Source organism: Orycteropus afer, unplaced genomic scaffold (genome assembly GCF_000298275.1).
Source record: "Orycteropus afer afer isolate SDZICR_OR568_19922 unplaced genomic scaffold, OryAfe1.0 scaffold00053, whole genome shotgun sequence".
In the NCBI taxonomy this organism is placed as follows: domain Eukaryota; kingdom Metazoa; phylum Chordata; class Mammalia; order Tubulidentata; family Orycteropodidae; genus Orycteropus; species Orycteropus afer.
This window is the reverse complement of record NW_006921640.1, coordinates 5858914-5872690: the sequence shown is the minus strand read 5'-3', so window position 1 is coordinate 5872690 and position 13777 is coordinate 5858914. Positions and strand designations below refer to the sequence as shown.

Below are 13777 nucleotides of genomic sequence, written 5' to 3'. Positions count from 1 at the left end.
AAGATAGAATAGACTGTTCTAAATTTGGGGAGAAAATTATAAATCACAGGGTAACCTCAAAGAAAAATGAGAAACTTTCACATCAAAATAAAAAAGAGGACCAGCACAAATATTTAGCAAATACTAAAACAATAGCAATGAAGGAAGTGATAACATGATTCATAAACAAAATGAGCTCAGCACAGAAAACGATACGGAACAAAGAAATCAAAACCACAAAAAAGCACATAACAAAGTGACAGCAACAAAATCATACTTGTCAATAATTACATATCTGACAAGAGATTTATCTCTAAAATTTATAGAAAACTCCAACATCTCAACAACAAAAAGATTAACAATCCAATTTAAAAATGGGCAGAAGACATGAATAGACACTTCACCAAAGAGGATATTCAGGCGGCCAGCAAACACATGAAGAAATGTTCATGATCATTAGCCATCAGAGAGATACAAATCAAAACAACGAGATACCATCTCACCCCAGCACTAGTGGCAAAGATTAACAAGACAGAAAATAACAAATGTTGGTGAGGATGTAGAGATTGGGACACTTATACACTGCTGGTGGGACTGTAAAATGATACAACCACTGTGGAAAACAGTATGGTGATTCCTTAAAAAGCTGGAATTAGAAATACCATTTGACCCAGCAATCCCATTACTCGGTATATATCCTAAAGAAGTCAGATCCAGGAAAAAAACAGATATATGCACACCCATGTTCACCGCAGCACTATTTACAACAGCAAAAAGATGGAAACAATCTACGTGCCCATCAACAGAAGAATGGATAACCAAACTATGGTACATACACATAATGAAATACTATGCAACCCTAAAGAGTAACATAGAATATGCAAAACACCACATAACATGGATGGACTTGGAGGACATTATGCTTAGTGAAATAGTCAGAAGGACAAATACAGTATTAATTCATTATCGTAAAAAGTCAAGGAAAGGTTTACATATGGAAGGAAACTTTCTTTGTTGGTTACCAGAGGTGGAGGGGAGGGGAAGGAACACTGCAAAAAAACAAACAAACAAAAAAATGAGCCATGTCACTTTAGTTTTGTGTATTTCATTGTACATAAGTTATATTTCAATAAAATACATTAAAAAAAAAAAAAAAAAAAGAGAAAGAATTCCAGCTAACAAATGTTAAATCACCATTTGGCAATATCATAGTAATAACTTACTCAGACCAGAATCTTATCAATGTATGCTAAAAAATTTAGATAAAAATTGGGTGGAGAACAAGATATAGACAGTCTCAGTGTCCCTCAAAAAGTTAATTATTAAACACAAAGAGAAAAACAGTGGCTTTATAGTGGGGAAACCTGGCACAGGTCACTTTAATCAAGGGCTCAGAGTTAATACCAGGTGTCAGACAAAGCAACATCTTGGATATCTACCGGATAGAATGCACCTAGAAGGAAAAAAAGAGGACTTTGATCCCAGGTCAACAAAATGATTCTGCTGAGATCATGGTACCCTATCAGCAAACCTGAGCATATCATGAATGGGCACTATCCTGGCCGTAAAGTGAGTGTGTTCTCTCGGGAGCCACTCCAGTCTGCCTGGCAGAAGAACTATTCAACTCCACTCAAGGAAGCTGTCCACCTTAAGCCAAAAACAAGTTCACTCTTGATGTGATAAATGACATTTTCCAATACAGCCTAGTACATCACTTCTTATGGACGTATTTATAAACAAAAACAACAAAAAACCTCTGACAAAATGCAAACAACATTGTTAGCAGTACTGGCCCACATGTGCACACACTAACTTATCCTGTGTATTTGGGATAATTCATAGAACTTTTTGATGCTTAAATTACCACTCTTCAATAGATCATGTTTCCCTGAAAAGAATAACCAGAAACCTCCAAAATGGGGCAAGCACAGGCTCCTCAGGAGGGCTGATTTACTCCCTTTTCACCTGTCCTGTGAGAGCTACAATTCCCACTAAACTAGCAGACATCATAAATGACACAAGTTCTGCTCTGGAAGCCTAACAAGGCAGTCTGAATATAAATCCATTGTCTAGAATAGTCATGGACAATCACCTAACACTTGATTTCTAAAGGACAATTTACATTGAATACTTCTGATTGTACCTATGTAAATGCTGTGACCATGTCAAGTCAGCAACTCACCAAAAGGAGCAAAAGAGACTACCCTCAGTCTGACTACAATGTTCCCTGGAAAACCTCCTGATCAGCTAAATCTCAGCAGTGGTGAAGTTCTGGAGAACATTAGTCTATATCTTATGGCCTGAATTAATCTGCTTTGGCCACAAAAAGGGGGCCCAAGAAAGGGAAAAGCAGCTTGGAACAGTGAGGAGCTCTTCTGGCCCTTTTAGCTGGGCCTTGGAGATGAGCTAGGCAGGCACCCAGGTCTGAGTGTCCTGTGAAACATAAGCAGTCTTAAAGGTACCTACATCAGACAGGGACACTATGGGACCATAAGAGATCAAGATAAAAACAAGACCACTCTGTAATCATCTCTGAACGTAACAATATGAATACTGCCCAAACCATAAAATGATCAAATATCTCCCATCCTGGCTAATGTTAGAGACACTATTACTTTAGCAACTATAGCTTTATTTATTTATTGGTTCATCTTTTTCTCAAAACTTTGTATTTTGATTTGGGTGAAAGTTTATAGAGCGCATTCGTTTTCCATTCAACAGTTCACACACATTTTGTTTTGTGATACTGACTGCAATACCAGAATGTAACAGCTCTCTTTCCACTTCCTCTCTGTGGTTACCTTTTCCCCGTGTCCTTCTTTCCTATGCATTCCTGCCCCCTGAGCTATCTCCCTGTGCAAATACTGCTCTTCTAATTGTCCATGGTTGATTGTTCTAAGGAGCACACCTCCTAGGTGTAAATGTTTACCTCATAGTCCTGTCTATTGTTTGGCTGAAAGTTAACCCACAGGAGTAAGTTCAACTCCAGGCCTAAGGATGACTAAGAGCCATAGTGTCAAGAGTTTCGCTGGTTTATATCTTTTTTAGGATTTTGAGTTTTGTTCCACATTTTTCTCTCACTCTATTCAAGACCTTCTAATGTGATCCCTTTCAGAGAGGTTGGTAGTGGGAACTAGGCACCATCTAGTTCTTCTGGTCTCAGGCTTGTGCAGGCTGAGATTTCCATGCCCTATTAATCTCTCGAACTAATTGTTTCCATGTGTCTTTGATCTTCTTCACTCTTCTTTGCTCTGGACAGGACAAACCAATGGTTGCACCTTAGATGATCACTCACAAGCTTTCAAGATCTGATTTGCTAGTCACTGAAGTAGGATGTATAATGTTTATGTGTACTATCTTATGACAACTGATCTTGATGTCCCGCGAGACCACAGTCCCGAGCCTGCAGGCCCAGCAACTCACTCCCTCCAGGTGCTTGCTGTGGCTAAGAAGTTGTCATAACTTAGCCCTTGTTTTCTCTATATGGACATTTTTATAGCACATACAAATACATATATAAAAACATCATTTGCCAAACCTGTAAATGGTCATGGGTATATCAGCTTGCCTATCTACCTATGTATCCACTCTTAAAGTTTGTTATTACTGATAATGCAGCATTGTGTACATAAAAATATTTACCTTTGTTGTCTGCAACTCTTGTGCATCTCTCCGTGTCTTCCTTTTCCTTACTGACATGTGCTGGTCATCCACTTTTGGTATACTACCTTTCCCTTCACCCAAATCAGTATGTGTCTCTTATTTAGCTAGCAATTTTCCCTCACCACACCTCCCATCACTAGTAAACAACAAAGAATGTTTCCTTCTGTGTTGTAAACCTTTCCTTGATTTTTTATAATAGTGAACTTATACAGTAGTTGTCCTGTGATTGACTATTTCACTTAGCATTATATCCACCAAGTTTGTCTACATTATGAAGTATTTTACAGATTCATCATTATTCTTTAATGTTGCATGGTATTCCATTGTATGTATGTACCAGTTTGGTTATCCATTCCTCCTCTGATGGACACTTAGGCTGTCTGTTTCTATCTCTTTGCTAAAGTGAATAGTGCTGCAAATGAACAAGGGTGTGCATGTATCTGTTTGTGTCTCGGCTTTCACTTCTTTAGGATATACACCTAGTACTGGGATTGCTAAGGAGCTCTGGTGGTACAGTGCATTTAACTGCTAACCAGAAGGTTAGTGGTTCAAACCCACCAGCCACTCGTGGAAGGAAGACAGGGCAATCTACTTCTATAAAGGTTTACCACTTTGGAAACCCAGTGGGGGTTGCTATGAGTTGGAATTGACTCAATAGTAGTGAGTTTGGTTTTTTTGAGTGGGACTGATGGATCATACAGTATTTTCATTTCCAACTTTTTAAGAAGGGTCATACTGTTTTCCACAGTGGTTATACCATTTTACAGTCCCACCAGCAGTGTAAGAGAATCCCAATCTTTCTACATCCTCACCAGCATTTTGTTATTTTCTGTTTTGTTGAACTTTGCTATTGCTGCTGGAGTAAGATGAAACCTCATTATTGTTCTGATTTGCAGCTCTCTAATGGCTAATGATTGTGAACATTTCTCATGTATTTGACCAACTATAACTTTAGTCTTGCTCCATTCTTCTTGCCCTCTAGATAATAATCATTAAGCTATGCAATCATAAAATTATTCCTGCTATCTGAAAGCATCCATCCACAGCAATGCCCCACAGCCTTGAATCTACCCCCCAATCACCCAACACTACCCCAAAGTTCAGAATAAGTTCTTTTTAACACCCTGAGATGTTGTGGGGCTCCCCATGGTGTGTGTTCTCCCTTGCTGAAACACATCAATAAATCCAACTCTCTATGAAAACAAGTGTGTTTCTGGTGGTCTTTGGCCAAAGGGTGTTGACACTCCTCACAAGTTAATAACTAAGGCTGAGCACAGAGAAGGTCCTAAGTGACCCTGTCCTGGATGCTTCTGACATAACTAAACCCTTTACTAAATTTTTCAAAGTAATTAGAAAGCTATAAAGGAGAAGGTAACCATACTTTCTCAGCAACCTTTACATGCCAGACACTGTTCCAAGTGCTTTCATATCATATTTCATGAAATTTCCAGCACAACCTAAGGAGAAAGCTATAAACAATCCCACTTTACCATGAGGAGAGTGAGGCTCACAGAGGTTCAGAGAAGTGATGTAGCATGATTTAAGTTATATAATTAGGAAGCTGGGCCAGATTTCAAATCAAGGTTTTTTTTTTCCTCCATAGTCCATGAGATTTCCCAAACCTAAGGCTGCCTAAAAACCTGAAATTGATACAAATAAAATAGTGATTATCTGAGTAAAACTTCTACTTAACCTTATTAAGGGATCTGCTTTTCCCTAAGGGGTTAATCTCCAGAAGGAAAATGGCAAGCCAGAGAGAAAGTATAATGAAAGGAGAAAGACATATCTCAGCAGGTAATTCCTCAAGGGTGAAACAAGACTGGTTGCTTGTTCTTGACACAGTTTACAAAATCTATCAAAAAGGAGTTCAATTCAAAAAGCAGAATTGTCTTAGGGGACCAGTCTAAAAGAATAGACATAAAAGCACACTTTGCCTTTTTGCTTTTCACTTTTTTACAGGTTTACTGTTTCCCTTGTAGTTTCTTTTTTCTTTGATATTTACAATAGAATAATGTCCACATTTATGCCTTATTGTAAAATAAGTGGGTATTACATGGTTTTGTCTGTGTGTTTTCTTTATTTACCTGTGAATATAACAGTGTTGAGACTAGACTTTCCCCAGAGCTCCATGAAGTGGACCACATCCCCAAACCGGAGGGAAGGGTGCCCAGTGAACACCACACATGGCTGTCTGAAATCGTTGCTGAAGTCTCCATGGATGCTGGGGTAGTGCTTCAGTTTATTGGTCTGAATGAGCTAGAACATATAAAAATATACACAAAGAGACGTTAGCCTGCTTAGGCTGAAGAAGATCCAAAGCATGAGAAGATTGCAGAATGCAATTAAAACACAAACAAACCTTATTAAAAGTAGGTAAAGACCAACTATTTTTTTTTTAAAACATATGTGACTCTGAATAGATCGGCAAGTCCTTTTGGTAGTATTAACATGCTTCAGTGGAAACTTTTGTTCAGGTTGTCATGGCTTGATTTAGTCTAACTCTCTGTTATAGCCTCCTCACACTTAGAGCCCCTGCCTCAGAGTCCTCACTAAAAGTTACCATTTGAAGTTACTGGCTGTGAAACATTAAGTTCTGATAACAGTAAACACATACATAACATGAGAAAAATTGTTTACCAGTCCTGGAACTCTTCTTGAGAAGTTATAGCTTTGTAACTATATGTTACTGCAGCATCTCAATAAAGGCAAAGAGTTAACCGGCTTTCTGAAATTTGGGAGACATGACACCAGGGAGCCATATTAAGAAGCAGGCCATGTGCAGCCTGAAACTTGTCTCAAAAATCTATACTTTGAACCAAAAAAATGTTTTCTTCAGCACAACACTTGATAATGTTCTTTCTGATAATTTGAGGCCCACACCAATGTAACACCATATACTGCGATAGCCATAGACATCTTACAATACTGCTCAGGAACTCTGCCTGGGTTTCTGCCTGCTGCCTTGCCCTTACCCCCACTACCTGACTCTAGCATCAGGTGACAAACATCCAGGATTCACAGAACTTCATTATCAAATAGGACAAAGAAAGAATTGCCTGAGAGGCTGTTTAATAGATAAAGAAATGGTCTATGACACTGCTTAATCCCTTAGTAGCCCATAATGCATAAGAGGGAGCATTATCTATTCAAACTGAAGCCACCCCCTGGTGAGGATGTGTCCAAAATGGAACAGTCATCAAATGTAAAGCTGTTTTGACTTTGAAGATTTCTCCTTTAATTTAGAGAGGCTTCCTTTTATCAACAAGACCACAACACTACCTTACAGATCTTAATCAGGTGTCATGTGCTTGGTTGGGATATGGAGAATAGAGATGGAGCAAACATCGATTCCCACTTTCCTTCCAAGTCATTTAAAAATAAAACTGACATTCTTTTTATAATCTATGTGGACAAAATCATTACTTGTTCCAGTTCAGTGAGAGTGGCTATGTAAAGGACTAAGTCTACTGTACCCACAGATGTCAAGGAGATGAATGGGATTCTAAATATAGCAGGTCTTTGCACACTTAAGTCACTTTTTAGTCATTATCTAGAGTTTCTGCAGTTCTACTGATCAATGCATAGTAACTGAGGTAAATTCATCATTTTGCATGTTGGATCTACCTTTCTAGCTTTAACTATATAGAATCACCAGTGCACTGATTTAAGGTCCAGATCTTATAACAAAATAAAGCTGTCAGGTAAGAAATCTGTATTGGATTTTTTTTTTTTTTTTAAATCAGTACTAAAACCTGAACCATATTTTCTCATGGGCACTAGTAACAATACCAAGGGTCAATGTCACCATTTCCTGACGATAATGTGTTTCAAGAACCCTGATCATGCAACTATGGTCTTTCCATGTTCCTAATTGTAAATGGAACAAAGGTCATTTGCAACATACATGTGGTAAGACCTTGGTAACACTCTTGGAAAAAACTCTGGTGGTGGCGTGACTTGGCATCAAGTCAACTCCAACTCATGGTGACCTCATCCATGTGTGCAGAGCAGCATTGTTCCATAGGGTTTTTAAGGCTGTGATCTTTCGCAATCAGATAACCAGGCCTTACTTATGAAAACAAGCTCTTAATCAAGGCTGATAATGATTAGGGGAGATGAAAATAGACTTTCAATGGCAAAGTGCACCATAAAATGTTTTATCACACTGAATTTTCTGACATTATCATACTTCTAGCCTGAATTTCAGGATGGTAATGAATTTCAAACTCTAGGAGAATCTTGGCTGCTGTAATAGTATTTACAGTGTAACTGCCTCGAAATATTCCACTTAGCATCCTGGTTCATAAAACACCTGTACTTCATCAAGCTCAATTGGCATACTACACAAAAACACTGTTCTACCTCCTACCTTGGTGAGGAATGACTGGGGTCTTAACAGCTTGTGAGTGATCATCTAAGATGCAACAACTGGTCTCTCCTCATCCAGACCAAAGAAGAGTGGAAAAGATCAAAGACACATGGAAACAACCAGTCCAAGGAACTAGTGGACCATGGGAACCTCAGCCTACATGACCTTGAGACTAGAAGAACTAGAAGCTGCCCAGAAATCACTGCCAACCATTCAGAAAGGGATTGAAATTGGAGACCCTTAATGGAGTGGGAGAAAAATGTGGAATAAAACTCAAAATCACAAAAAAGACCAGGCTTACTGTTCTAGTAGAGACTGGTGAAACTCCCAAGACCATGGCCCCTAGTCACCCTTTGGACCTGGAATTGAACTCACTCCCATGGCTTAACCTTCAGTCAAACAACAGACATGCCTACAAGATGAACAGTTACGCCAAGGAAGTGCACTCCTTAGAACAATCAACCATGGGAGATCAGAAGGGCAGCATTTCTGCAGGGAGAAAGCAGACATACATAGGAAAGAAGAATACAAAGAGGAAGTGGGAAAAGAGCTGTTATACTGTGAGGACTATAATCAATGTCACATAACAAAATGTGTATGAAATGTTGAATGGAAAATGAATGTGCTCTGTAAACTTTCTCCCAAATCACAATGAAAAGTTAACAACAACAACACGTATCTATCCTTTGGAGCAGGAAGCGATCAATCAAATTTAAAATAACTAGCAGGAAATATGTTGCACTTTAAGGATCTCTGGTGGCACAGTGCCTAAGGCATTTACCAGAAGGTTGGTGGTTCAAACCCGCATGCTACTCTGGGGAAGGAAGATAGGCAATCTACTTCCGTAAAGATTTACTGCTTTGGAAATCCAATGGAGGTTGCTATGAGTTGGAATTGACTCTATGGCAGTGGGTTTTTGTTTTGCTGCAACTTATGGTATGCATTAAATAGTTAATTATAAAGTGAAGAAACCTACTAAAACCCTACACATGTGGATTGGCACACATATGCTCTAAAAGAAAACAGTCCCTCAGGCCTACCTGAGGAACAGATTTTACTGTGAAAGAAATGTGAGATGGTCACAGTTAATATAAATGTATTATACAATAGTGCATTCTGTTATACAGTAACTATCACAATCAGGAAACTGCCACTGATGGAATACTGCCATCTAAATTACAGGCCCCATTTAATTTTTACCAACTGTCTCAACAAATGACAAAACAGCAAAAGAAAGGGTATTCTCTTCCTAGATTCAGTCGCTGATCACGTGGTGTATCTACTTGTTATAGCTCTTTATTCTCTGAGTAGTCCTCAGTCAGCCCCAGTTCCTGTGTCTTTGACATATTTGAAGAGTACAGGCCAGTTATTTTGTAAAATGTCTTTCAATTTGGGTTTGATTGCTGGTTTCTTATGCTTAGATCCAAGTAATGCACTTTTGGCAGAAATATTCCAGAAATTATGCTACTTTAGTCAATGATTCATACATATATGATGCACATAATGTATTTTTGACCAATTATGGGTGATGTTAATGTTGACCACATGATTATGGCATTCATGGACACTTTCTCCAAACTAAAGTTATTATTTTTCCCTTTATAATTAATCAGAATTTAGTGGGGGCACATTTTGAAACTATGCAAATGTCTAGTTCTTCATAAAATTGTCATATACAAACTAGTTTTAGCATCTGTTGATGATTCTTGCCAGAATAAATTATTACTGTGATGATTCCCAAATGGTAATTAAGTAATCCCATTATCCTTCCTATGTTAATTATTTGGTGTTCTAGGTTTCTACTTATTTATATCACTACAAACTTGTTCTTAGGTGCTGTCGACTAGTCTGCAACTCATAGCAACACTATGTTAGCAGAATGAAACACTGCCCTGTCCTGTGCCAGCTCCACAATGCCAGCTATACCTGAGCCCACTGTTGTAGCCACTGTGTCACTCCATCTTGTTGAGGGCCTCTTTTGTTGACCTTCCACTTTACCAAACATGATATCCTTCTCCAGGTAATGGCCTCTTTTGACATGACCAAAGTAGGTAAGATGAAGTCTGGCCATTCTCGCTTCCAGGAGCATTCTGTTTGTACTTCATCTAGGACAGATTGGTAAGTTCTTCTGGCAGTCCATGGTTCTTTCGATGTTCTTTGCCAGCATCACAACTCAAAAGCATTGACTCTTCTTCAGTCTTCCTTATTCATTGTCCAGCTCTCACATGCATATGAGGGGACTGAATATACCATGGCTTGTGTCAGGCACACCTTATTCCTCAAGGAGACATCTTTGTTCTTCAGCACCTGAAAGAAGTCTTTTGTAGCCAATTTGGCCAGTGCTATATGTCGTCTGATATCTTGATTGCTGCTTCCATTGGCACTGATTGTAGATCCAAGTAATATGAAGTCTTTGACAACGTCAATCTTTTCTCCATGTATTGTGATCCAACTTATTGGTCCAGTTGTGAGGATTTTATTTTCTTTACATTGAGGTGTAATCTATACTGCAGAGTGTATTCTTCAATCTTCATCAGTAAATGCTTCAAGTCATCCTCACTCTAGGCAAGCAAAGTTGTGCCATCAGTGTATTGCAGGTTGTTAATGAGTCTTCCTCCAATCTTGATGCCACGTTCTTCTTCATATAGTTCAGCTTCTCGGGTTATTTGCTCAGTGTAGAAATTGAATAAGTATGGTGAAAGGATACAACCCCAACACTCTCCCTTCTTGATTTTAAACCATGCAGTGTCTATGTACAGGTTCCTTATGAGTACAATTAAGTGTTCTGGAATTCCCATTCTTCTCAATGTTATCCATAATTTGTTATGATCCACACAATCAAATGTTTTTGCATAGTCAATAGTACAAGTAAACATCTTTCTGGTATTCTTTCCTCTGAGCCAAGATCCATCTGACATCAGCTATGATATCCCTCATTCCACATCCTCTTCTGAATCTAGCTTGCATTCCTGGAAGTTCTCTGTCAATATACTGCTGCAACTATTTTTGAATTATCTTCAGTAAGATTTTTACTTGCGTGCAATATTAATGATACTGTTTGATAATTTCCACATTCTGTGGGATCACCTTTCTTTGGAATGGGTACAAATATGGATCTCTTCCAGTCAGTTGGCCAGGTAGCTGTCTTCCAAATCGGCATAGCCAAGTGAGTGCCCCCAGCACTGCATCTGTTTGTTGAAACATCTCAATGGGTATTCTGTCAATTCCTGAAGCCCTGTTTTTTGCCACTTCCTTCAGTGCAGCTTTGACTTCTTCCTTCAGTACAATTGGTTCTTGATCATATGCTACTTCCTGAAACAGAAGAGCATCAACCATTCTTTTTGGTACAGTGACTGTGTATTCCTTCCATCTTCTTTTGATGTTTCCTGCATCATTCAATTTTTGCCCATAGGATCTTTCAATACTGCAACTCAAGGCTTAAATTTTTTCTTCAGTTCTTTCAGCTTGAGAAATGCTGTGTGTGTTCTTCCCTTCTGGTTTTCTAACTCCAGGTCTGTGCACATTTCTTTATAATAACTGACTTAGTCTTCTTGAGCTGCTCTTTGAAATCTTCTGTTCAGTTCTTTTATCTTGTCATTTCTTCTATTTGCCTTAGCTACTCTCTGCTCAGAGTCTCTTCTGACCTCCATTTTGTTTCTTTTCTTACTTTCTTGTCTTTTTAATGATCTTTTGCCTTCTTGATGAATGATGTGCTTGATGTCATCCCACAATTCCTTTGTTTTTTGACCAAAAACCAAATTAGTGTTCAATGCATCAAATCTTTTCTTTAGATGGTCTCTAAATTCAGGAGGGATATAATCATGGTCATATTTTGGCTCTCCTGGACTTGTTTTAATTGTCTTCAACTTCACCTTGAACTTGCATATGAGCAATAGATAGTCTGTTCCACAATCAGCTCCTAGCGTTGTTTTGGCTGAAGATACTGAGGTTCTTCATTGTCTCTTGGCACAGATGTAGTAGATCTGATTCCTGTGCAATCCATCTGGTGAAGTCCTTGTGTATAGATGCTGTTTGTGTTATTGAAAAAAGGTATTTGCAATGAATAAGTTGTTGCTCTTGCAAAATTCTATCATGCAATCTCCAGCATTATTTCTACCAACAAGGCCAAATTTTCCGACTACCGGTGATTCTTCTTTGTTTCCAACTTTTGCATTCCAATCACCAGTGATAATCAGCACATTTTGATTGCATGTTCAGTCAATTTCAGACTGCATAAGTTGGTAAAAATCTTCAATTTCCTCATTTTTGGCTTTAGTGTTTGGTGCGTAAATTTGAATAATAGTAGTATTAACTGGCTTTCCCTGTAGGCATATGGATATTATCACTGATAGCATTGTACTTCAGGATAGATCTTGAAATATTCTTTGTGCTTATGAATGCCACTCCATTCCTCTTCAATTTATCATTCCCAGCATAGCAGATCATATGGTTGTCTGATTCAAAATGGCCAAAACCGGTCCATTTCAGCTCACTAATGCCTAGGATATCAATCTCCATGCGTTTCATTTCCTTTTTGAACTTTCAATTTTCCTAGATTCATACTTCATATATTCCATGTTCCAATTATTAATGGATGTTTGCAGCTGTTTCTCCTCAGTTTGAGTCATGCCATGTCAGCAAATATAAGTCCTGAAAGCTTTACTTTATTCATATGAATAAGGTCATTTCTACTCTGATGAGGCAGCTCTTTCCCAGTCGTATCTTGAGTGCCTTCCAACCTGAGGGGCTCAACTTTCAGTACTGTATTGGACAATGTTTTAAGGCTATTCATAAACTTATTCAGTAATGTATCAGACAGTGTTTCTCTGCTATTCATAAGGTTTTCCCTGGCCAATTCTCTGAGAAGTGGATGGCCTCTTCCTTCTTCTGAGTCTGAGAGGCTCACACCACTGCTGGATTGGCAGGCATGCGGGAGTGCAGAAGAAGAGCAAAGCTGGAACCGGCCAAGAGTCTGTGCTCAGCTAGGCTGGTGGTAATACTCACCCACAATGACTAGCATTCGGTGCTCTGGGGCTTCCAACATGCATTTGCTGTCCCTCAGCAAACCTCTGTGCACATGCCAGAGAGCAATCCAGCCACTGAGTTCCCCACTCTTGCCATATTCGCCGCAACACACCTCTAGAAAGAGCTCATACCTTGGAACTTCCATCCGTACTAGGTGTTCTTCCCTTCTCCCTCGATCCCCAAGCCCTCTGCTGCTCCAGTACTAGACTTTCCCCCGACCCATCCATGTGCAGCACCCTTAGCCTCTTCCATCTCACAGATTCCCTGCAGTTTAAGTTTACTCAATTAACAAGGCCAAATTCTGCCCATCTGGGTCTGTGAAGCACCCTCACCCTCACATTTGCACTCTTCTCTCTCTCTGTCCTCATATCCAGTTATTGATTTCTCACCCGAGAAATAATTCAGTAACTTCCTCTACCTCTGCTTGTCCACCACAACTGTCCTTTTTCAGAACTTCATATTCATCCACTTGTTCAACCCATATCATGACAGTCACTGGAAAACTGCTACTATGAACTCAGGTTTCTATTTTATTCAATGGGTTCATTCATTACTATTGTTATTTATTTCCATGTTTGATGGAGACATGACAAAAAGCCAAGTTGGGATAACTTGAGAATCAAAATAAATAATGATAGGCATTATTAATCACCACAGTAATAATTTATTTTGGCAAGAATCATCAACAGATGGAACACTGTTGTTGTTGTTGTTATATGCCCTCAAGTCAGACCCGACCCA

At 38.9% G+C, this 13777-nt stretch overlaps 1 protein-coding gene across 1 annotated transcript in view; it reads right to left on the bottom strand.

Moving 5' to 3' along the window:
* Positions 1–13777, bottom strand: part of INTS9 (integrator complex subunit 9) — a 173545-nt gene that overhangs the window by 42565 nt on the left and 117203 nt on the right. The window contains exon 11 of the mRNA XM_007938721.1: positions 5727–5898. Within this exon, the coding sequence (XP_007936912.1) occupies positions 5727–5898 (172 nt within the window). The remainder of the gene's footprint in view (positions 1–5726; positions 5899–13777) is intronic.